Below are 26,308 nucleotides of genomic sequence, written 5' to 3'. Positions count from 1 at the left end.
TAGTGTGAGTTACAGCAACACAGTCTGTGTCCCCTTCAGGAGATTTCCCTTCACTTCCTGTCCCAGAGACACAAGAGGAAGTGGGAGGAAAACTCTCTAAAGTGAGGTACAATCTCCTCTGAGTCACCTGTCAGTGGAACATCTATCTCCATTGGTAGTTTTCCACTCCCATTCTGGTGACAACTAGGGTTTTGCTTGGGTTGAGATCGACCCAAGCTCATCCTAAACCAGAAGCTGGCATAGCTGAGCCAATCAGCTGCAGCCAGGGCAGTTCCTGCCCCACAGCTGCATGTAATAAAAGGGGTAGGATATTGGTGACATCATTGACCTTATATGGCCATGTTGTTCAGGCCAAACCCGAGCTCATCCTTAAGGTGGCCATACACTTTACAACCATCGCAAGACCTTAGTCTTGCGATGGTTGTAAAGTAATTAAAAAAACGTACCATCTGCCCATCTTGTACAGGCAGATCGTACTTGCGATCATCGCAAGCCCGCCCCCCTGAGGGGCAGGCTTCCGATGACCGCAATGCTGAACAGGCAATGTGCGCGTGCGCACACCGGCCCGTTCGGCATTTGTCTCCCGAGCACCGTCTCCCTAGTGTGCTCCTTAGACAAAAGACGTGCGACCGTACAGTAGAACGTCTTCATTCACACTACGTATGGTGTATGGGCACCTTTAGGGAAACTACCATTTTGGATTTCTGTCCTATAATAATGGTCATTAACACAAAAAGAGAGGTTCAATCTCCACAGAGAGGACACAAAAAAACATGACAGCGGTGCTCAACCTTCCCCATTATATTAAAAACATTAAAAATATTACTCAAAGTATAAGCACCCCCGCAGAGAGACAACATACATTCTTCTAGCAATGAAGGTTTTAGTGTATTTTGGAACTACGAAACAAACACTCCCCCTTACGGGCGCATAGCAGGAGCCCTCCATTGCATCAGCTCACCTTATCCCTTCCTGCCTGCTTCTCTAATCCATGCTATGGCTCTGCGTAAAAGCATGCTACTTTGAGGAGCGCATGAACCTGTCCTCCTACAATGCAGTCCTACAGCCGCAGCCAATCATCAAGTCTGAACACTGTCACATGGGGCAAGGGATTGAATCCTGTGTACGGGTGGGAGCCCGCCTCCCACCCGTACACAGGATCCGAAACCCGTACTGTCCGGGTGAAAACCGTACAGGTGGCAACCCTAAAGGGAACACGTGTTTCAGTATGCACGTGTCAGCTTTAGCAAACATCTAACATTTGCAGAGGGTCTTTGGGGGGGCACTTTAAAAGTCCTGCTGGTTCTGCATTTTGTGAAGCTGTCAATGAAGGGGCAATTGCATGACGGGTAAGGAAGAGCAGCTTTGGAGGCCAGTCGTGTGGCTGGAGGGAAGTGGACGGAAGGTAAGCAATGAGTTCTAATAGAACCCATGTAAACTATTAAGAGTTAAAATGTTGTTGATCCTAAAATTGGTGACTCCACTTATCCCTAATGTGAGATTGCTGGACAGGAAATCAACTTCCTGCCTCCTCTTTGGCAACATACAGATCTTAGATGGCAGTGAGACATAGGGGTCTATTCACGAAGCTTCACTTCTGATCGGTCATTCACTCGGCTGCCCTCGGCAGCTTCGTGAATAGACCCCATAGGGTTGTCACCTGTCCAGGATTCACCCGGACACTCCGGGTTGTGAATGCTGTGTCCGGGTTTAATGGCAGAGGAACCCGGACACATGATGTCATGCAGACAGGGGCAACAAAAATGAAGATAGGGGCTACTGCCCCTCAAGGAAAATAGTCTTAACTGTGATATTTACATATGAATGGGCGGCGCTTTTTACATATGAATAAGCCACGGCTCATTCTCCCAAAAAAATGTCTGCACTTCGCTAGAGTGTTCGGGTTTCGCTTGAAGAAAAGGTGGCAACCCTAGTGGGACTTCCACAATCCAACCAAAAGCCTTGTAGGACATCGGTTGACCGAGATATGAGCTTCTTTCTCACAATCTACTTTTACAGCCCGATGATCCAGGCTGAATTTTTTTTAAGACTCTCGGTGGGCCTCAGGTCTTGGTAGGCCATACGCCTGCTTGTTATCAAAAATGAGCCCAATGTTCCCGAGCATGCATCCCAAAAATTGACGGCTGTGAGGAAGATACGAGAGTCGGGCCGAGCGTTAGATCAACACAGTCTCCAGGTCTACAGTCTCGTTACCAATAATACGTTATTGATGCCGGAGATTAACTAGGATTTCTCTCCCCCGAGAAGTCAAAGTGAACTTGAAAGTGTCTCGGATTTGTTGACACATCCATCCAGCTTATTTTTATTGAGCTGTCTCCCCAGGGAGCGAAAGGGTTAACAGAATTTTTTTTTGCAACAACTGTCAATATGAGTCCTGGCAAATAAAGGGGAGGCTTAAAGATTTATGGAAACAAGCCTGGAGCTAATTGGTATGAAAGCCAAAGCTCCTCTGACAAGTTGTTTTCTAACAAGACTTACGTGCCCCGCAGGTGAAGCTCGAGGTCGCAGGTAGGTCAAGGAGGAGAAGGGTGAAAGGTCAGAGTGGAGTTATGCATGGAGTCAGATAGCTGGAGAGATGTTTTTTACATTGTGAAGAGGAGCTTTTAACAGTCTTCATCATGACAGGAAAAAAAAACATTTGTTTTGAAGGACATTTTTATAGCATGCAATATCTGAGATGAAGGCAGGGGGATTTCAGGTTGCTTCCTCGCAAAAGCCAACGTCAACCACAAATGAAAGTTCTGCTTGCTGGAGAATTGTATAACATGCCGGCCTCTTGTATCTCCTAAGAACTCCAACATAGCTCCCAACGGTTACCTTTGTGGAAGCCAACCCCTCTGCCCCTCTTGCCTCCTATCTTTCTCTTTGGCCTGATGGATCTCTTTATGTCATTTTACTATTTAAAGTAGAACTTCGGCCTTCTATTTCAAAAAAAAAAAAAAAAAATGTGTTGCAGCATTTATTATAAGTGCGTATGCATTTACAGGGTTTTTTTTATATAAAGGGGAAAACGAATGCAGCCACCACATCTAAGGACTGGTAAGCTTGTTTTTGGATTCACATACACTTTACAGTGACATTAAACCCTCAGATTTTTTTACATAAACCAATACTGTAATGTGTGCCTTTATTGTTTTATGTTAAAAAAATCTGAGGGTTTAATGTCACTTTAACTATCCAATGTGCCATATTTCTTGAAGCTTTTCATTAGAGGTGCACCAAAATGAAAATTTATAAACCAAAACGAAACCGATTGCGTGTGCATTAACGATTCCGGCTTTTGTGAATTGCATGTTTCAGCCAGTAAAATAAAGAGTGGTAAAATAAGGATAGATAAATTAACTTCTACTCTCATAACGCTGAGCTTTGTGAATTGACCCCTATGTCCTCAAATATCTACAAACACTCAGCGATCACGGATCACCGACTGCTTGTACCCGCTCTCCTTCCTGACTCTCTGTCACAGGAGGCTGAGCGGTGCGGGGAGGAGAGACACCAGCCACTCACAGCGCTCTCCTCCTTCAGCGCTCGGCCGCCTGCAACAGTTTCTGAAAGAATGGATGGACTGCTGTATCGGCCAGAAAATGGCACTTTCGGCATTAGAACAAAAGCGCCATTTTAGGCCGACATGTTTCGGTGCATCACTACTTTTCATCCGACCTATACATTTTTGCATTCGTCTCTTTTCAAATACTCGAATGCTGGAAAATCAGTGTGTTTTGGACATGTGCGATTCATTTTGTTCTGAATCAAAATTCAACGAATTTTCTGAAATTCTGACATTCGGACACATCCAAATGTGTCCGAATCCGAATTTCCGTTTCTGAATTTCATTCAAAAATGAAACTGAATCGAGCATGTGACTTTTCTGGCCAATCAGATGTGTTTTTAGTTTAATGCATCGGAATGGGTCTGAACACGAATTTCCGTTATGGCAACATGGGAGCCATGTAGTATATGGCTCTCATGTTGCCGTAACGAAAATTTGTGTGCACTATATACATATAATACTAAAGCTGAGGCTCATAGACCCAAATGGCATTCAAGATCCGAATTTCCGAATTACATACGGGAGCTCCCGAATGCCATTCGGGTCTGGGAGCCCTATACATATATTACTAAACCTGAGGCTCCCAGACCCGAATGGCATTCTGGAGCTCCCGAATGTAATTCGGAAATTCGGATCTTGAATGCCATTTGGGTCTGGGAGCCTCAGCTTTAGTATTATATGTATATGGGTCCCAGACCTGAATGGCATTAGGGAGCTCCCGAATGCAATTCAGAAATTCAAATCCCGAATGCCATTTGGGTCTGGGAGCCTCAGCTTTAGTATTAATATCTGTATATGGTTTTCTGTGGTAGTCGTAACAAATATTCGTTAAATTATCCAAAACGAACAAAAATCCGTATTTCATCCGAAGAATTGAATTTCGGATCCGAATTCCGAAATAACAAAATATCCGAAACAAACCAAATTTTTCAGCAGCTTACATGTCTAGCCCCAATACCACAACCCAAGGATCTAAAACCTGTGATTTAGGTCCTGTGTCAACCCTCACTTTAATGCTTTAGGTTACACAATGGTAGCTGCTTATAGGGATACCCTCTTTCATAACATGGACCTGTACTTTACCAATTCTATGCAAATTAATATGTTCACTTTACGGAAGGAGCCATAAGTAGCCACTACTCACCTAGTTCTCTCCCACCTCACTGATGCCCCAATTGGCCACCAGAGAATAGCTCTGAGGTACAAGGAGCATCTGCCACCCCTCAGTGCAGATGCAGAATTCAGTGCCCAAAAAGTAAATGACCTGCCAAGTTTTGACTTTGTCAGACAGACCTGACAGCAGATCAGGGAAGTGATGAAGCATGGAGAAGGTAAGTATACTGTTCTCATGGTCCCTCACTTGTGTAGTGAGCCTGGCAATTTGCATAGTATGGGCAAAGTACAGGTTCACCTTAAGGAAAAAATGGAACATCTGTATGGAAAAACATTATAAGGGTATGTACCGTGTGCCGTACTGACAACTGGTAGACGTGGTCCATTGAGTGGGTTTAAGAAAGTGGTGTGATTTCTTGTGTAATGTATGGACTATCCACTGCTCTGTAGATAGAAAAGAGTTTTACTGTAGACCATTACATCTGCAATTGGTCAGGGGAGGGTGGTCCTATCTTTAAAGCCAGAGAGAATGCCATGTTAAACAAGGGCTTCCAGGTTACTAGAGGTTGCCATGTTAGAGCTATTGTCAAGTAACCAAAGAGAATTACGTGTTACCAGAATCACTGCCCTGGCAGAGGACTGCCAAGTTGCTAGAGACTGCCATGTTAGATCTATTTTCATTTGACTTATATTATATATGCATTTAAATATTTTATGCATGTTATTTACCTCTGTAGACTTCCAAAAGTCATGCGAGTGCTGCTTGGAGCCACCATCTTGGATGTGATGCCAGCAGCCCCAGCACACTAACATAAAGGAGAACTATGAGGGGGGGTGCTTTTCACTCACCTCATAGTTCTAGCCGACCTGTGACAATGAGACTGTCACAGGTCGGCTCAGTAGATCGGGAGGTGAGCGAACACATACCGGCGTTTGCTCACCTCTCGATCCTGTCACGGCTCTCTGCCGTGACAGGGGAGGGGCTGGATTCCCCCCTCCCCGCTTCAGCTGCGGCATCTCAGTATACCGCGAGCAGCAGCTTGCGGTATACTGCGGCGTCTCAGTATACTGCGAGGCTCGTGCGAGCTACAGCTCCCGGTATACTGAGCCTAGGGTGGCGGGAGGACACTAGTTTGTGTCCTCCCGTTACCCTAAGGAGAACTATGGGGAACGCCTTAACCCCATAGTTCTCCTTTAAGTGTCACTCTATATTTTTGCCCATTGCTCTTTCCCCGGCTTACATAAAATTCAGAGGGGAGGTTAGAGGAGGGATGGAGGAGCTGCGACAATACAGAGAGTAATTAGACACTGCCAGAAGAGGAAAGGGCTATGACAATTACAATTATTTATTTATATAGGGCCAACATATTCCACAGCGCTGTACAATCGTTTAGCAAGGCAGGTTAGAAACACTGGCAAGCATCAATGACATACAGAAACAGTAGGTGAGGAGGACCCGGCTCAAACCAGCTTACAGTCTAAAAGGAAGGGGACCAAAGACACAAGTGGGGAAGGGGAGATGCATGCCAACTAATATAGGAGGGGATTTGGGAGTACTGTGAAACAGGAGCAGAAGAGAAGGTTGTATAGGGCGAGAAATCAAGGGGAGAGCTGATACGCTTGCGTTTTGAGGGATTTGTTAAATCCCTGTAGGGATGGTGAGAGCCTGATGTGGCATGACAGGTGGGGGAAGCCCTGGTGAGGTCCTGTTGACGAGAGTTGGGTGTGCGGGTGAGTGGGCATGATAGTCTCAGGTCATTAGTGGAATGAAGGGGCCGATTTGGAGTATATCTTCTAATAAGGGATGAAATGTTTTGTAGGTAAGGCTGAGAAGTTTGAAGTGCGTCCTAAAAGAAACAGGAAGTCAGTGCAGAAACTGACAGAGGGGTGACATGTGAGAGTAGTGGGTGGTATGGTAGATGAGTCTGGTTGAAGCGTTCCTGATGGATTGAAGGGGGGCAATCTAAGCACGTTTCAGGCCGATGAGAGGAAGGTTGCAGTAGTCAAGTCGGGAAATGATTAGCGCGTTGACAAGACATGATAAGACGAAGGGGACTGTGCTAAGAATTGTGTCCAATGGATGTCTCACCGCATTCCTTACCAGTCTGCCTCTTGGAACTGCCTCTTGGTGTCATAATGAGCCTGATGAAGGGACCCTGGGTGCCCCCAAAATGTTGCCTTCTTTGTGACATGATGTGCAGGCATCAGTAAAGACATTTTTTGAACACTTCATTCCGGTGTGATGGTGACATACCCAATGTGTTTGTGCTAGGACTTGACTCTCCTGTAGTAGTCACATTTAAGTTCAAAGGCTCATTGCAAGTGAATAATTGTTATGGAAAGGAAAAGCGCTGAAAGTATCATTTAAACATATAATTATTCTGTGCAATTAGTTGGTGACAGGGTCTCTTTAAGTCAGAGATATTGAAGGAGCATGTCCTATGGCAAAGTATTTGTCACGTAATGGTGCCCCCCCTTTCCCATTGCAGAGAAGAGTTGTAGGGATGGCTAGAGGAGATGGTTTTCTATGGCCAGGATTCATTTATTATGGGAATCCTCTGAAACATTCTCTAGAATATGGTGATACTTTTATTATTGGATGTTTCCCATCTGACCAAACAAAGGCCGGGATGTCTCGGCATTGTCCAAGCATTGCCAGGGCACTATAAGGCACAACAGATAAACAGCCGGGAGACGTATCCTTCTACACAATAATAAAAGTGCGCCTTCGCAGCTCCTCTGCATCTCCGAACACACAAACACCCTCTTCCTGCAGCTACGCCCTCCAAACAATGGCACAACATTGTCCTCCATTTTGTTTACAAAATAATGGGCGCACTTGTCATGTGATTGACACTGTTTAGCAGATCAAAGGCCATTGTCTAATGTTTTCCAAATGTTTTTCTGGTCGTCAAGATGGACCATTGTCATGTTGCGGCATACCAGGAAGTCGTTTGTCAGTTGCTACATATGTGTCCGTGTAGAGTTAATGTAACGCAGAGGTAACGTGCATGTGTTTCTATTTTTTTTTTTCTTCAATGGCAAATGCCAAACAGCTGATACACTTGTAAAGGATCTTGTTATATGTGTAAAGTAATATACAAAAGGCTCAATTCACAAAGCTTCAAAGAAGAACTGAAGCCAAAACTTTTTTTTCATTTTTGTTAGAATAAGGGAGGGTTATAACCCCTAGCAGCTTTTTTTGCCATCTGTATCCCATTGGGGAGATTTCCCTTCACTTCATGTCCAATAGCCACAATGGGAAGTGAGAAAAAAAAATCTTTCTAAAGGGGTGGAAATCCCTGGTGGTCACCGGAACATTGGAGGATTTTCCTTTTATTCCCGTTCTGGTGACAACCCAAAATTTGGGATTTTCTTTCACTTTCAGTGATAACGGTCACCAGGACAAATAGAGAGGGTGAATCTCCTTTACGGGGACACAGAGAGCAATAAACACCTGACAGCGGTTCTATTCCCTCTCTACTCTTTACAAAACTAAAAAGTAAAGTTTTGGCTTCAGCTGCACTTTAACACAAGGTTAAGGGACTTCAATTTAGCCATATGGCAGCTCAGATCCATTATGTCTACTGAGGGCCACACCTATTTAATTTCACACAAAAAATTATAGCACTTTGGTAATCAACATTAGAGTAATAATTGCATAACACTTTATTCCAGAGAAAGGGTCCGGGATACATATTATGAAGCTGCAAAATGACATAGGGAACAGAAGCTTTTATTAACTGGGAAACATCTGAGTGTTCATTCAATTTAAACCCTTATAAAAAGAACTCCCGGGCAAACAAATAAGTTACCACTGCGAGGGTACGTTTTTTATTTGCTCGCATTTCTTCCTTTAACCAGCTGAAGACTGCAAATCAAGGGTGCCATGCTGCCCAGAATTTACCACTTTGACATGTCCAGGTTAGGTTGGCAGAGGTTTTTTATCATCACTTTTCTTTTATACTGTTATATACTGTACTTTTATACAAAGGAAAAAAAAATACCAAGTGAATGGTAGGATATAAATCTTAGAGCAATATAACACCAAAAGCCAAATTGCGGTCTGAATTTTGAAAAACTTTTTTAAAATGCCCTCGAGGTGCTACAAAATAAGAAGGGAAGCTCTGGCAGCAATACAGTACTTACCTTCAATCCGAAGTTGTGCCCTGCAGTACCTATTCTTCTCCACCAGATGTCCTCAGTCTTCCAGGGGTTATAGATGTCCAGTTTCAGCTTGGAAGACTAAGGGCTCTGCTGTGAATTCAGGGCATCATGACCCTTCTATACTGAGAGCATCATGGCCCTTCCATGCAGAAGGGGGTGTTACCACAGCACCCTTTATTCATGCTGTACTGGCCCAGAAAGCAGTACTGACATCAGTCAGTGCCAGGAGAAGGTCCTTAGGCACACAAGGTGAAAAGGCCACATTGCGTCCCTCCCCATGAACTGTGAACTACTTCAGCAGTTCACAACTTGCAAGTCCTGTGCTTTTTGTGCCGCCTTCTACCAAAGCACCCAAGCTGTTTGCCTCTTCTGCCTTCACCTTAGCCCAGCTGTGCTTGATGCCATAATGCCAGCGCTGCTCCCTGCATCAGTATGTACTGCCCAGCCTGGAGAAGAGGCAAAAAGGAAGAGAACCCCGCAGCATCATGTGACCGCCCTGAGACTTCCAATAGATATAGCCAATTAATACCCAATACATTATGCCAAGGTTTGTGGGATGTAGTGTCTGCTCAATTGTAGACAGAGCCGGAGGAAAATAAATGGGGCTACATGACTAGGGTGACTAGGGTGAGGAAAAGGCTAGATCCATGAACCCATCGCACTCTTGACCGCTTGTCTCCATGGGAAAATCAAATGGGTGCTACGGTGATCGACGGACGGCAACCGTCATATAACAGCAGGAAACAGGGACACCGGCACTCCAATGTAAGCACCCTATGGTGCTTACATTGGAGAGGAACAGTCCCCAAGAAAGACTTAGATGTAGTGCAGAAATACAGCAAATCTGACCTGATTGTAGTTTGAGAGTCAAAGAGTAAGATCCTGAGGGGCTGCTGGGAGTTCTTTCTGAAGGTCAATGAGTGAAGAAGGTCCCACCTGCCTTGTTCAATGTCTGACATCAAACTGGAATCTGCGTGTGCTTATCATGGCAGCTTGGCGGGTTTGGGGGTCTGTGATAAGGTGAGTTGGCTACAAAGCAGGGGGCCCATATGGTGGTATGGTGCTCCCCCATTGCGGTCGGTCCCTTAGGAAGTCAGAGTCAGTAAATTTTGGAGCTGCCCTCAAGCCGGTAGAGTGTGGATGAGGGTATGGGTGGATTTTTAGTAAAGTCTTTTTTTGGCTGGTGGACACCAAAGAACTCTTCCCGTAACCAACAGCCATTAGGTTATTTATTTGGTATGTTTTGATTTTGGTTGCTGTTAATGGAATGCAGTCCGTGTGTTTATTGGGAACTTACAAATCCATCTGACAAGAAGAAAAGGACCCGCAAACCAACTGATTAGATAGCGCCATGTGTTCTGTACTTGGGAAGTTTCATGGCTTGTAAACATTAAGAATCCGGTGCTTTATGACTTTTCTATTGCACACATTTTCCATAAAACGATTCAAAAGAATTTAAAAAAAAAAAGAATAATCATGTTACTGGGAAAACTTTCTAGAACAGATTATCCTTTTGCTTCATCCATAGAGGCCCCCAATGAGTGTCAGCCCCTGCAGGTGAGTTCTGATCCATGATTTACAACGGTAGCTTGTACAGGTGGTTTAGATAATTACAGATAATCTTCATTAACATCAAACACGGCACGAGAGAGCAACAAAGAAGTTGCCATACTTCTGAGGAGATCAGAGGCTTCGCAGAAATACTTCCCCACCCAAATCCATTGCAGGACCGATGGGGAGATGAGAGGCAGAAGAGAATAATCCAGCTGAGTCTTAGAAGGGTCAGGATCAGATAAAACACCAACATCATTTATCCACAGACAGACAAAACAGGCTGGAGGTGCACACACACACACACACACACACACGCGCAGGTGGAGGCTCAGCCATGCATGACGCTGTCCCTGTGTTTACTACAAAATACAATTATATCCCGGAGATGTGCAGCTACTCAACACTACCCAATGGAAAGGACTCTACTATAATATATTATATTCTATTTATCTACTGATAACACTACACCTCCAAATATGACAGACCACTGCACACCATCATAATACAATTCTATAACACTCTATACATAGAACACTACAACCCCCAACATGACCAACCATTGGACACCATCATAATACAATTCTATTACACTCTATACTTGGAAAACTACAATCCCCAGCATGGCCGACCATTGGACATGATCATAATACAATTCTATTACACTCTATACTTGGAAAACTACAATCCCCAGCATGGCCGACCATTGGACATGATCATAATACAATTCTATTACACTCTATACTTGGAAAACTACAATCCCCAGCATGGCCGACCATTGGACATGATCATAATACAATTCTATTACACTCTATACTTGGAAAACTACAATCCCCAGCATGGCCGACCATTGGACATGATCATAATACAATTCTATTACACTCTATACTTGGAAAACTACAATCCCCAGCATGGCCGACCATTGGACATGATCATAATACAATTCTATTACACTCTATACTTGGAAAACTACAATCCCCAGCATGGCCGACCATTGGACATGATCATAATACAATTCTATTACACTCTATACTTGGAAAACTACAATCCCCAGCATGGCCGACCATTGGACATGATCATAATACAATTCTATTACACTCTATACTTGGAAAACTACAATCCCCAGCATGGCCGACCATTGGACATGATCATAATACAATTCTATTACACTCTATACTTGGAAAACTACAATCCCCAGCATGGCCGACCATTGGACATGATCATAATACAATTCTATTACACTCTATACTTGGAAAACTACAATCCCCAGCATGGCCGACCATTGGACATGATCATAATACAATTCTATTACACTCTATACTTGGAAAACTACAATCCCCAGCATGGCCGACCATTGGACATGATCATAATACAATTCTATTACACTCTATACTTGGAAAACTACAATCCCCAGCATGGCCGACCATTGGACATGATCATAATACAATTCTATTACACTCTATACTTGGAAAACTACAATCCCCAGCATGGCCGACCATTGGACATGATCATAATACAATTCTATTACACTCTATACTTGGAAAACTACAATCCCCAGCATGGCCGACCATTGGACATGATCATAATACAATTCTATTACACTCTATACTTGGAAAACTACAATCCCCAGCATGGCCGACCATTGGACATGATCATAATACAATTCTATTACACTCTATACTTGGAAAACTACAATCCCCAGCATGGCCGACCATTGGACATGATCATAATACAATTCTATTACACTCTATACTTGGAAAACTACAATCCCCAGCATGGCCGACCATTGGACATGATCATAATACAATTCTATTACACTCTATACTTGGAAAACTACAATCCCCAGCATGGCCGACCATTGGACATGATCATAATACAATTCTATTACACTCTATACTTGGAAAACTACAATCCCCAGCATGGCCGACCATTGGACATGATCATAATACAATTCTATTACACTCTATACTTGGAAAACTACAATCCCCAGCATGGCCGACCATTGGACATGATCATAATACAATTCTATTACACTCTATACTTGGAAAACTACAATCCCCAGCATGGCCGACCATTGGACATGATCATAATACAATTCTATTACACTCTATACTTGGAAAACTACAATCCCCAGCATGGCCGACCATTGGACATGATCATAATACAATTCTATTACACTCTATACTTGGAAAACTACAATCCCCAGCATGGCCGACCATTGGACATGATCATAATACAATTCTATTACACTCTATACTTGGAAAACTACAATCCCCAGCATGGCCGACCATTGGACATGATCATAATACAATTCTATTACACTCTATACTTGGAAAACTACAATCCCCAGCATGGCCGACCATTGGACATGATCATAATACAATTCTATTACACTCTATACTTGGAAAACTACAATCCCCAGCATGGCCGACCATTGGACATGATCATAATACAATTCTATTACACTCTATACTTGGAAAACTACAATCCCCAGCATGGCCGACCATTGGACATGATCATAATACAATTCTATTACACTCTATACTTGGAAAACTACAATCCCCAGCATGGCCGACCATTGGACATGATCATAATACAATTCTATTACACTCTATACTTGGAAAACTACAATCCCCAGCATGGCCGACCATTGGACATGATCATAATACAATTCTATTACACTCTATACTTGGAAAACTACAATCCCCAGCATGGCCGACCATTGGACATGATCATAATACAATTCTATTACACTCTATACTTGGAAAACTACAATCCCCAGCATGGCCGACCATTGGACATGATCATAATACAATTCTATTACACTCTATACTTGGAAAACTACAATCCCCAGCATGGCCGACCATTGGACATGATCATAATACAATTCTATTACACTCTATACTTGGAAAACTACAATCCCCAGCATGGCCGACCATTGGACATGATCATAATACAATTCTATTACACTCTATACTTGGAAAACTACAATCCCCAGCATGGCCGACCATTGGACATGATCATAATACAATTCTATTACACTCTATACTTGGAAAACTACAATCCCCAGCATGGCCGACCATTGGACATGATCATAATACAATTCTATTACACTCTATACTTGGAAAACTACAATCCCCAGCATGGCCGACCATTGGACATGATCATAATACAATTCTATTACACTCTATACTTGGAAAACTACAATCCCCAGCATGGCCGACCATTGGACATGATCATAATACAATTCTATTACACTCTATACTTGGAAAACTACAATCCCCAGCATGGCCGACCATTGGACATGATCATAATACAATTCTATTACACTCCATACAGATAACACTACAACCCCCAACATGACCGACCACTGTACATGACCATAATACAATTCTATTACACTCTATACATAGAACACTACAACCTTCAACATGACTGACCACTGGACATGATCATAATACAATTCTATTACATCTATACATAGAACACTACAACCCCCAACATGACCGACCACTGTACATGACCATAATACAATTCTATTACACTCTATACATAGAACACTACAACCTTCAACATGACTGACCACTGGACATGATCATAATACAATTCTATTACATCTATACATAGAACACTACAACCCCCAACATGACTGACCATTGGACATGATCATAATACAATTCTATTACACTCCATACATAGAACACTACAACCCCCAACATGACCGACCATTGGACACCATCATAATACAATTCTATTACACTCTATACAGAGAACACTACAACCCCCAACATGTCCACCACTGTACATGACCATAATACAATTCTATTCCACTCTATACATAGAACACTACAACACCCATCATGACTGACCACTGGACATGATCATAATACAATTCTATTACACTCTATACTTGGAAAACTACAATCCCCAGCATGGCCGACCATTGGACATGATCATAATACAATTCTATTACACTCCATACAGAGAACACTACAACCCCCAACATGTCCACCACTGTACATGACCATAATACAATTCTATTCCACTCTATACATAGAACACTACAACACCTATCATGACCGACCATTGGACACCATCATAATACAATTCTATTACACTCTATACTTAGAAAACTACAACCCCCAGCATGGCCGACCATTGGACATGATCCTACATTTCTTTTACATTTTATATATATAACTCTACACTTCCAACATGGCCACAGGACATAGCAGAATTCTATTGCACTTTATACAGATATAGAATACACTTCCAATCAAAAATGTCCGCGATCAATCATTTTGGCAGCAATTAACAGGTAACAGATGTGCCGTCTCTGTATCCCTGTACACAAAAACAGCGCACATTATCTTTACTCAACAATTACAGTCAACTGATTTGACAGACTGAAAAGCTATTGACCTTCTTATAATTGCACATTCCTACACACATAGCACTATGTCAGCCTGACAACCCAGGTAGACGTACATAACATGTGTAGACACGAGGTAACGTGCAGTCTGACTCTGGATTTAATATTTTATCAATTTATTTTATTTGAATTTTTTTTCCACTTAACTCTATTGCTATCACACAGAAGCTAACAAGTGTGATAGCATTTGCAGGTGACAGCTTCTCTTTATTTAACCCATCACTTCCAATACAGGAGTTTGAGCACAGCACTGTCCTGGCTCTCCTGTGACAGCAGAGATGGGAACGCTGCCAGTGCAGCCCCTCGGTCTCAGTGTTCACGCGGAGCAGAGCGGAGAACGGACGTTCTAGGCTCTGCTCCCCGCTCTTCTTCCTGAACGAATGTGACGTCCTGGGTCCCCCACAGCGAGTGGGGACAGAGGCAGCCAGAGGTGGGGCGGACCAGTATTATCGACGGGATCACTTGTTCTAAACAAGCGCTGGCTTCCCCGCTCTACATTTAGCCCTGCTTGCCCAAAGCAGGGCTAAATGTAGAAAAAAAACGACCCGCCCTGCGGTGTGCCGCCCCTCTGCTCCCTGCCGCGGTGGCCTTTTGGGAAATCGAGCCTTGCCTCTAGTCCTGCAACATCACCCCATATCTCTGCCATTGGCATTAAAAGGTCAGGTCACCCAACACAAACATAGGTGGAGTCTAGTGGGTTGAGTCAGCGCCTGACTTTTTATTTCTCTTGCATACACCAACAGTGAGATCTTCCTGCCATAATTCCGGACTTTGTTCCTGTACTCCCAAGAGTCGTTCCTGTGCACCTCTGTGTGATCCAGCAGCGATGGTGGGAACACTTCATAATGGGCACAGTAGGTGTGCAGATCCAGGAACTCAGCAAAAAGATCTCACCAACAGAGTTCCCAGGAGATTGAAGAAGATGTCAGATGTTGGCTGACCACTCTTACTCTCTTGGCCAAGTAGGGTTGCCACCTTTTCTTCAAGCGAAACCCGAACACTCTAGCGATGAGCGGACATTTTTTGGGGGGAGAATGAGCCGCATCTTATTCATATGTAACTAGCACCACCCATTCATATGTAAATATCACAGTTGAGACTGTTTTTAGTGGGGGGGCCAGTAGCCCCTATCTTAATTTTGGTTGCCCCTGTCTGCCTGACATCTTGTGTCCGTGTTTCTGCTGCCATGAAACCCGGACACAGCATTCAAAACCCGGACTGTCCGGGTGAATCCTGGACAGGTGGCAACCCTATGGCCAAGGTATGTGTAGCCTTTTTGGATACCTCTAGGACCTTGCTTCTCAACTGGTGGGTCGTGACCCAAAAGTGGGTCGTGACCCCATGTTCAGTGGGTCGCCGTATGCCTTCCACTTTTCTAGGTGAGAGACTCCTCAGCCTCCACCCAGCGCAGCACTGTCAGTTCTCACGCTGAGTAGCCATTCACAATATGCTGCCCGGCCCTGTGTGCCAACTTGGGGTGGGCTGGAAGTATGCACATAAGGGAGCTCCAATCCTATGTACATTGCATAGAGCTCCCACATGGGCCCCGTAGAAGTGCCTGGACTGGACTCATGTCACATTCTGGCTCCCGACACCTCTACAGGGTGCACGAGGGAGCTGTACATGCAATGCAAATATGGATGGAGCTCCGTCACAGCACCGCAGCCCACACTGGACCCCCGGCTCAGGATCCACTCCAGTTCTTGTAAGGTGGGGAGACTGGGGGGGATTTTTTGGTGTGTGTGTGTTCTTGAGGGTCCGTTCACACGAGTACGGTGCGTTAATTGCACATTCCCACGCAAATCGCACCTACTGCGCGTTCTGGTGTGGAAGGTGCGTTGTGTTGCCATGAATATGAATGATGTCCCAAACGCAACTCCCGCCCATAGTCCAATCGCCTGCACCACGAATACCCTGTACCGCAATGCCGTGCGTTCCATTGCAGTGCGACTTGGCTCACGACTTAATGTCTGAGGACAAAATGTCGGTCATGAGATTACACAGGTTGAGAACCACTGCTCTAGGAGGACTTGTGCAAATTTGGCCAATGGCAACTGTGCATCAGACATAAGAAAAAGTTGTGTGCACTCACCTGCCTTCCCACTCTGTTATTATGAAGCCTCATGCGGGCATGTATGTCCCTGTAAAGTTACCGGGAATCTAATAACTCTTTGGAAAACTTCTCCCCGTATTCCACATCGGGGCTGCAGCCTCCCCATTCCCAGGAGTCCTGTGGCCCCGGGGCCTCAGCTGGCATATTCTCCATTACACCGTGAACCATCCCCTTGCCACGATTCATAGCTTCCATCTGCAGCCTGTGCAGCTTAGCCCTGAATGCATCTTCATCCCCTCTCCTCTTCTCATCACAACTGCATGACTTCAGCTTGCCCATGGCACAAGCGTTGGACACTGCGTGGACCACTCCAGCTGCGGCAATGGCGTAGGCGTAGGCGCTCTCCCTGAATCCTGCAGAGAACAAGAAATGGATCAGGCTGAAAAGAATGGCAAACATAGAGCAGTCTATATTCAAATATATTCTGTATATATAACATACCAATTACCTTATCACCTAAGCCTAGGGTTGCCACCTGTCCAGGATTCACCCGGACAGTCCGGGTTTTGAAAGCTGTGTTCGGGTTTCATGGCAGCAGAAACCCGGACACAAGAGGTCAGGCAGACAGGGGCAACCAAAATTAAGATAGGGGCTACTGCCCCCCTCCCCCCACTGAAAATAGTCTCAATTGTGATATGTACATATGAATAAGCTGCGACTCATTCTCCCAAAAAAATGTCAGTATGTCTCTAGAGCAGGTGTAGCAAACCTCCGGCCCTCCAGCTGTGGTGGAACTACAAATCCCATGAGGCATTGCAAGATTCTCACAGCCACAGACATGACTCTCGAAGATAGATGCATCATGGGATTTGTAGTTTCACTGCAGCTGCAGGGCTGGAGGTTTGCTACCCCTGCTCTAGAGTGTTCGGGTTTCGCTTGAAGAAAAGGTGGCAACCCTACCTAAGCCAGACATCCGGAATAATTGCATCCCACCCTTCTATAAGATCACTGTAAATCAGTGGGAGGCATACTTTGTTTCAACTGGACCGCCATAATCTACGGTGTGACAATAATGTTTTTGTGATGAACCTCAGTATGTTCTTCTCTCAACTGAGAGGTGAATGTCACACTGATATCTGCAAGGTCACTTTAACAGTGACGTCATCTCGTACGTGCATGACGTCATCGCGCACGCGTCTGATGACGTCATGCGTGGTACCACTGTTACCTCCTGGCGGCCATCTTGGTGATGGATGCCGGCAGAGAGAGGAGGGGGTGTCACCCGGCGGGATAAGGTATGCCGCCGGGTCCCCTCCTCTCTCTCTCGAGCAACTGTTGGGCTCTCGGTCTTTGACGAAGTGCCCGACTTTTCAGAGCGGGGGTGACGCCAAAAGGAGTCAGTCCTTTTGGTGTCACCCCTCTAATGGTGTCACCCAGGTGCGGGCCACACCCCCCTGTGTACTTGTATGTAACTTGAAGGTAATAACATGGCCACAACATGTAACAGCTGTAATCAGACGTGATAGGAGAACAGATTTATTCCTGAATTGCGGATTATTTTTGTTTTTTGCCGATTCAATAACCACGACCACTCATTAGGGCCATCGGTGGGTTTCTGTTTTTCTGGCCACTGAGCGAAGTCGCTGTGCATGTTTTCTTGGCCAGCACCTGTGCCCTATAGCCGCCTCGTAGTCAGAAGATTTTATCTTTTATTTCTTCAAGTTACAACATATTCTGGTGACTGTCATTTTCGGGCGGTATCTGTTTGTGGCGGATGGGGGCAGAATGTTTCTTTTCGGGCTGCTCCTGGTTGGGGCTCTTCTCCTTTCACCGTTTGATGGCAGGCAGAGCAGAATTTGTTGTTTTTTCAGACTCTGGCAGCTCTTTAGAATACATTCTTTACATTAATCCTCTTTATCGAGTCTGTTTACCAACCTTCCTGTGCAAAGTGATTGGAGGGAGAGCCAAGACCTTCGCCGTTTCTCCTTCCTCACGATTCCAGCGGCTGCCGGCCCAAACATGTCTCCCCTATCCATCACCTTCCCCACCCCCACTCCCCAGACTCCACCTCAGCTCATAGTATACCTGCCTCGGCTGAACACCAGCCACGTATCCCAACTTGTTTCAGTCCCTCTGTGCACCTTCTGTGTGCCGGAAAAAAAAAAAGTATGTTTGATGAGTTTAAAGCTGAACTCCAGGAAAAAACCCGAAACAGATATATGTAGAACACAATACTGTATATAGGAGCTGAGGATGTGTATTCCAGTCCAGCCAATCCTGATATAGACACAGTCCTATTAGAGAGCAGAGCCAGACTGGTGACCACACTTTTATCTACTGCAGTTTAGCAATAGAGTCTGGTCACCTCCCTGCCCACCAAGCATGTGATTGGACAGTGATGAGCCATCCCTCTGATCGATCCCCGCCCACTGGGCATGTGATTGGACAGTGGTGAGCCATCTCTCGGATCGCTCACTGCCCACTGAGCATGTGCGTGGACAGGGATGAGCCATCTCTCGGATCGCTCCCCGCCCACTGGGCATGTGATTGGACAGTGGTGAGCCATCTCTCGGATCGCTCACTGCCCACTGAGCATGTGCGTGGACAGGGATGAGCCATCCCTCGGATCGCTCCCCGCCCACTGGGCATGTGATTGGACAGTGGTGAGCCATCCCTCGGATCGCTCCCCGCCCACTGGGTATGTGATTGGACAGTGGTGAGCCATCCCTCGGATCGGTCCCTGCCCACTGAGCATGTGCGTGGACAGGGATGAGCCATCCCTCGGATCGGTCCCTGCCCACTGAGCATGTGATTGGACAGTGGTGAGCCATTCCTCCATTCCTCGGATCGGTCCCTGCCCACTGAGCATGTGATTGGACAGTGGTGACCCATCCCTCGCATCACTCCCCGCCCACTGAGCATGTGATTGGACAGTGGTGAGCCATCCCTCGGATCGCTCCCTGCCCACTGAGCATGTGATTGGACAGTGGTGAGCCATCCCTCGGATCGCTCCCTGCCCACTGAGCATGTGCTTGGACAGTGGTGAGTCATCCCTCGGATTGCTCCCTGCCCACTGAGCATGTGCTTGGACAGTGGTGAGTCATCCCTCTAATCGCTCCATGCCCACTGAGCATGTGATTGGACAGTGGTGAGCCATCCCTCTGATCGCTCCCCGCCCACTGAGCATGTGCTTGGACAGTGATGAGCCGCTCGGCGGCATTCGGCTATTCACTCACTGCCAGAACTTCGGCTCACCTGATCCAGATGTTGGAATAACCCTGTGTGTCTATGGCCACCTCCTACACTGCATCATGGTAAATGACAGTACAAACCAAGGGACTCTCCTATGGCATTGTGAGAGACCTGCTCTTCTTTAACCAACGAGGAAGAGTGAGCACACACAGGTACAAGAATTCAAATCTTTGCATGTGCGCACCATAAAAGTATGCAAATTCACAGACAGAGTGTTACTCTTCCCTTAGCGGAGTGCTTCTTTAGCCATTACACAATAGGCAAGCAGCATGTCCTCAGGTCCTAAGAAGACCCAGGCCGAGATCCCAGGCGTGTCGCAATCCATGTAAAGCGAAGGAATTACTTTCTTCTGTGTATATAAATATCCGCGCCACAAATAATTCATCGGCGATCCACACGCACGGCTGGGCTGATGGCGAAGATGTGGGAAAAAGGGATGAAATATTGAGAAGGCCTTGTCGCTTCTCGTTAGGCTTGAAGACCCCACGAGCACTTTTTGTACCGGGATAGCGGTGGGATACGAGGGGAACGGACATCCCCGGAGGCACTCCGAGCCATTAGCAAAGAAACACAAATACGTGTCTCTCCGAAGTGTTAGTGGACTGTTAAAGCTAAACGGCGTCCTGTTTCACACCTCCGCGCCTCCCTTCCTCAGACCTCCATCGGCTTTGTAAGCCGGGCCAATGCATCCTCCGAACCTCTGCCAGGCCCGGCTTAAAGCGGAACTGAGGGCGAAGTTTGGTTGTCTAATAGAATTAGCATTGCTTCCTGCACCACTGCAACGGGGCACGTGGCGCACGCAACAATACACTGCTTGGAGTCTATCTGTGCCACCCCCACCAGTTTCTAATTCACAGCAAGAGACCGGCACAGGTTTCATGCCTAATTACCAAAAAGGATCCATATAGAGAACTACTGAAGATCCTTGCAAGGTTGGACCTGGCGTACGGGATGTGAGCTGTCTGCCAGTCTGAACCTCAGGGGGAATCAGTGAAGAGGGCCACAGCATAGAAAATGGAGCAGATCCCTCCTTTGCTCATTAGCAGTGGGATCTGCTCCATTTTCTCAGTTTGGAACACGGTTAGGCAACCTTGGCACTCCAGCTGTTTGGAAACTACAAGTCCCATGAGCATTGCAAGACTCTGACAGCCACAGGCATGGCTCCCAGAGGCAGAGGCATTATGTGATTTGTAGTTTCACTGCAGCTGGAGTGCTAAGGTTGCCTATCCCTGGTTTAGAAGAATAGGCCGCTCTTTGTTAATGCTTCCCAATAAGAACATGTACAGGTGTAAAGCGGGGATAGCCAAGCTTTGGTTCTCCACCAGCTGTGGTGGAACTACAAATCCTATTAAGCATTGCATAACTCAGACAGCCACAGGCATGACTTGCAGAGATCAAGGCATAATGAGATTTGTAGTTTCACCACAGCTGGATGGTGCTCCCCTTGGTGTAAAGCAACGAAAGTATCAATCACAAGCCCCCTGTGTTTGGTGTATCTAAATACAGGAGAAATGATCTGAAAAGTATAAATTATGCTTTCCAGATCGGGTTCTCCTGCGTTTATACATATGTACATGCGTGCATATGGGCGAGGAGGAGGCCGGGGCCCGGCGTCGGCAGGCGAGCCCAGCGTCGATAGCGGAGGAGGAGGTGGGGCCCGCCGGCGACCGCGGGCTGACAGGTAAGAGGTGTGCAGGGGCATGACCAGCCCACCTGAGACCCTGCAGAGCCCAACATAGAGAGTCTATGGTGGGCTCTGCAGGGTCACTCTCAGGTGGGCTGTTTGGCATATCAGGTGGGCTCTGCAAGGGGCGTAACTAGAAATCACAGGGCCCCATAGAAAATTTTGCTATGGGGCCCTGTGATTTTTTTCTAGTTACGCCCCTGCTACCTTTCATGTACATTATATTGGCTTTTTAAAGTAATAATACAGTAATAAAAATGTCTGTGTCAAAGGTTTAGTGTGGTATTTAGGTCAGGGGTAGGCATCCTCGGCCCTCCAGCTGTGGTGGAACTACAAGTCCCATGAGGCATTACAAGCCTCTGACAACCACAGGCATAATCCCTCCCCCTATCAATATGCTATTTATTTATTATACAGTATTTATATATATTTACATTTTGGTTGTCTAAATATCTAAATATAAATTGTTTGCAAAGGCATTCTTGCATCCTTTGTGGCTATTGAGATATGGTTTTTTTTTTTTTTTTTGAAGCCCGGGGAACGTGCATCGAAAAAAACTTCCCCCTGTGAACAAAAAAAGTGAACCGTGAAATCACAGCACACAAAAACGTGCACAAGGGTGTTTGGTCCTTCAATGAAGAAGGGACCTCGATTCCCGACCCCTCGGGGCGCAAGGCTCCTGAAAGGGGTTGAGACTGTTGGTCCACCAACCCGAAGGCCGGTGGACCCCGATCCTTTGGGGACCTACCGAAACAGGTCCCTCACAGTACTAGGCAGGGGGCTCTCCCGAAGAAAGACCCCCTCCTGGGTGGGAGGAGACAGAGAACCCTATATAAGGGCACAGAATCTCCTCCCCACATCAGGAAAAGGCCCCGAAGGAACCTACACCCTCCGCAATCTGTAGGTCAAATTTAAAATTAAAAAGTGCCAATCGTGCATGTAGTGCTTAAATAATACTAAAGTGCCAGTGCACCACTCTGACAGGCCTTAGGGGCCAGAGTGCAAAAAATATTGCCCCAGACTAGCCATAAGGCCTGTCTTGGAGGCGAAGTGCAGAAAATAGCAATATGGTGTCGTGTCCTAGTGCACAGTGAATCACTTGTGGGGTCCCACACCCTAGTGATTTTCTGATGCACCCCTGGGACGCCACCCCCATGGGGGCACAACACCGCGGGCTTCTGCCGCCCCCAACCCTCCAGCCAGACCAAGCTTCGCATCTGTTCAGTCAGAAAGCCATATGTACAGTATTTGCTATGTAGCAGCTACAGAAAGTGTTAGGGGGTCCGCCAAAATTTTGCAATGGTGCCCCAAGAATCGTAGTCCCTGCCTCAGAGTGAACGCATTTGCGGCTGTCATGTGTAAAAAAAAAATGGTTAAGGTGCCCGAAAACCAGCGCTGCGTTCCCTCTACTGCAAAAAAAAAAAAATGTTTCCCAGAGCCCCAGAATAGACCTGGCAGGGAAGTGTGCAATTTGCACAAAGCGTGTCAAAAAGTGCGGTCACGCCCGAGATCTGACACCTCTCGAGCACGGGCCTCCGATTCACGGAACATTTAACTGAACAATCTTGCATAATCTTCTTCATAATGGGAAGAGATTCCTTCAAGGGGCTTGGCGGTGAGGAGGCAGGAAGAGTCCTGGATCTCATCTGTATAAGCCTGGGCACACACCTTACAACCATCGCAAGACTTTTGTCTTGCGATGGTTGTAAGGTACTTAACAAAACGTACGATCTGCCCATCTTGCATAGGCAGATCGTACTTGCGATGATCGCAAGCCACGCCCCCTGAGGGGCGGGCTTCCGATGACCGCAATGCCGAACGGGCTTGCGCACACCGGCCCGTACGGCTTTTATCGTACGAACATGCCACAAACCCGCCGAACATCGTACGATGCTCGGCGGGTTTTCGAACATGTCCGTAAGTTAAAAGTCGTACGACCTTACAGTAGTAGAGGTCGCACGGCTTCCACACACCTTACCATAATTGTACGATCGCGGGATTTCCCTCGATTATCGTACGATTATCGCAAGGTGTGTGGGGACCTTAAGAGAGACTCCCGTCTTATCAGCAGAGACCAATCAGATTCCAGCGGAGAAGGTCAGAGGAGAACCTAAATTGTAGGGTCGGAGGTCAGGGAGAGAGGGAGGATGAGGGCAGTAAAATGAGCAGAAATGTACACATGCTGCAAAAAGCAGGGCTCATGGGTGACACGGCAGAGCATCGTTGTAGCCCAACTCCAAACAAAACTTTGTATTTCGTTATGGATACAACGTAGAAGGGTTGTAACCTGGGGTTTTTTTTTATTGGTGTCCCCGCTGGGTACATTTCCCTCACTTCTGGAGGAAGTAATGAAAAATGTCTCCAAAGAATACACATACAAAAACGCACTTTTGGAAGTGGAAGAATGAGGAATGGTTAGCAGATCTGACAATGCTTTTTATTCTGTCTGTGCATTCCAGAGATGGATTAAAGCTGAAGTGTAATCCGCTTATATTTTGCTTTCCCTGGTTTCCCTGTTCCAATGATGCGAGGTCCATGAGCTCCCTCAACGATGCCGACATCTTGCCTGGTCTTCTTCCAAGTTCGGGATCTTCAGCCATCTTGATCGACCACGTTGGGATGACGTAACACCCGTGCAGTCCCACGGGAGTTCATTCATCCCGTCACCCAGCAGATGCCGAGATTGTACACTGAGCTACTTGTGACTTGTGACTTGCGAGTAACATTGGGAACACATAGATAAGAATAGACCAGATGAACTAAGATCGCAGATGTTGAGGAACGCAAATTGTCGCACGTGACATCTGATTTTGGTTCAGATTATCCACTGCAGGGCCAAAAAAAAAGTCACACACTCTAATATTTCATTGGACGACCGTCAGCTTTGATTAAAGGAGAACTATGAGGTGAGTGCTTTTCACTCAACTCATAGTTCTAGCCGACCTGTGACAATGAGACTGTCACAGGCCGGCTCAGTAGATCGGGAGGTGAGCGAACACATACCGGTGTTCGCTCACCTCTCGATCCTGTCAAGGCTCTCTGCCGTGACAGGGGAGGGGATGGATCCCCCCTCCCCGCTCCGATCCACCAGCGCTGACTGGTGGAACGGACGGGGGAGGGGTACAGCTGGCTCTGCCTCTAAATAGGCAGAGCCAGCTGTCAGTCACGCAGCTGGGCGGATCTCGACATCGATGTCGGGATCCGCTCAGGCGTCTCAGTATACCGCGAGCTGTAGCTAGCGGTATACTGAGCTTAGGGTGACGGGGGCACGCTAGTTTGTGTCCTCCCTTTACCCTAAGGAGAACTATGGGGAAAAGCCCTGACCCCATAGTTCTCCTTTAAGGCACAGATTCACCGTGGTATCGTTTCAAAAAGCTTATACAATGTCACAATGTTTATTTCCATCCAGAGTTGCATTAATCTTTCACCAAGATCTTATAGTGATGATGGGAGAGTCGGACCTCTGCGTAAAGTCTTCTCCAGCACATCCCAAAGATTCTCAATGGGGTTCAGGTCTGGACTTTGTGGTGGCCAATCCATGTGTGACAATGATGTCTCATGCTCCCTGAACCACTCTCACAATCTGAGCCCTATGAATCCTAACGTTGTTATTAGGGATGCAGTTTTTTGGTATCGAGCATGAGTACCCGATATTTATCTTTCAGTACTCGCCGATACCGAGTACTGATACCGGTACTTCCACTAGTAGGGAGCCGGCTACCCGGGCAATCAGGAAGCCCGGCGGCGTGTCATTACTTGCTGCCCGGCTTCTTGATTGCTCGGGAAGCCGGCTCCATGCTGTTTGGCTGGCTTCCTGCTGATTGGCCGGGAAGCTGGGCGATGTATATTTGCTTGATCTGGATTCATTATTGAAAATAAAGTTTAATACTACTTAATTGGAGGGGCTCTTTGAGTCTGAGGAACCGTCAACCTGCCCGGCACCCCCAGGACGCTCACAAGATCCCAACCTATCGGAACCAAAGCTTGACTCCTACCACAAACGAATCTGGATTTTAGTCCACCGTGGCCGCACACCCAAACTCTTCCTTTTACTCTATATGTTGTGTGATCTCCGTGGATCAGAGAGAGTAAGATAACTGGATAAAGAATGCTTTGAAGTGAGCAAAGTCATCTGTAAACGTTGCAATTAGACGTCCATGCGTTCCTACAGACATACATGGCCTGCTCATACTCAAGTTGGATGGAAGACATTGCAGCCGCCCGCTATGAGCTGGAGGGAACAAGTGTAGCCAGGTGCTCGGCGTTGGCTTCCAAGACGTGCAATTATCAGACCTTTCATCGTTATCAACCGAAGATCTGACCATTTACAGCATTATTGGAACTTGTAAAGAAGATTGCCCCATCCCTCCTGACCTGAAACCTGCCCGGCAGCAGTTTACAGCCTGCCTTATGACAGCACGGGGCTGGTTATTAGCAGGGGGTCAAGGTTAACCTGGGAAGGGGGGGGGGGGGGCAAAGGGGTAA

At 46.3% G+C, this 26,308-nt stretch overlaps 1 protein-coding gene across 1 annotated transcript in view; it reads right to left on the bottom strand.

Annotated features, from left to right (window-relative positions):
• LOC108802066 (protein Wnt-10a-like) overlaps nt 1-26,308 on the bottom strand; it is a 50,587-nt gene that overhangs the window by 870 nt on the left and 23,409 nt on the right. The window contains exon 3 of the mRNA XM_018573957.1: nt 16,927-17,300. Coding sequence (XP_018429459.1) covers nt 16,984-17,300 — 317 coding nt within the window. The 3' untranslated portion in view covers nt 16,927-16,983. The remainder of the gene's footprint in view (nt 1-16,926; nt 17,301-26,308) is intronic.

The sequence above is a fragment of the Nanorana parkeri genome, unplaced genomic scaffold (genome assembly GCF_000935625.1).
Source record: "Nanorana parkeri isolate BGI_ZX_2015 unplaced genomic scaffold, ASM93562v1 scaffold2641, whole genome shotgun sequence".
NCBI classification, from domain to species: domain Eukaryota; kingdom Metazoa; phylum Chordata; class Amphibia; order Anura; family Dicroglossidae; genus Nanorana; species Nanorana parkeri.
The sequence above is the reverse complement of the archived record's forward strand: the minus strand, read 5'-3'. Positions and strand labels throughout refer to the sequence as shown.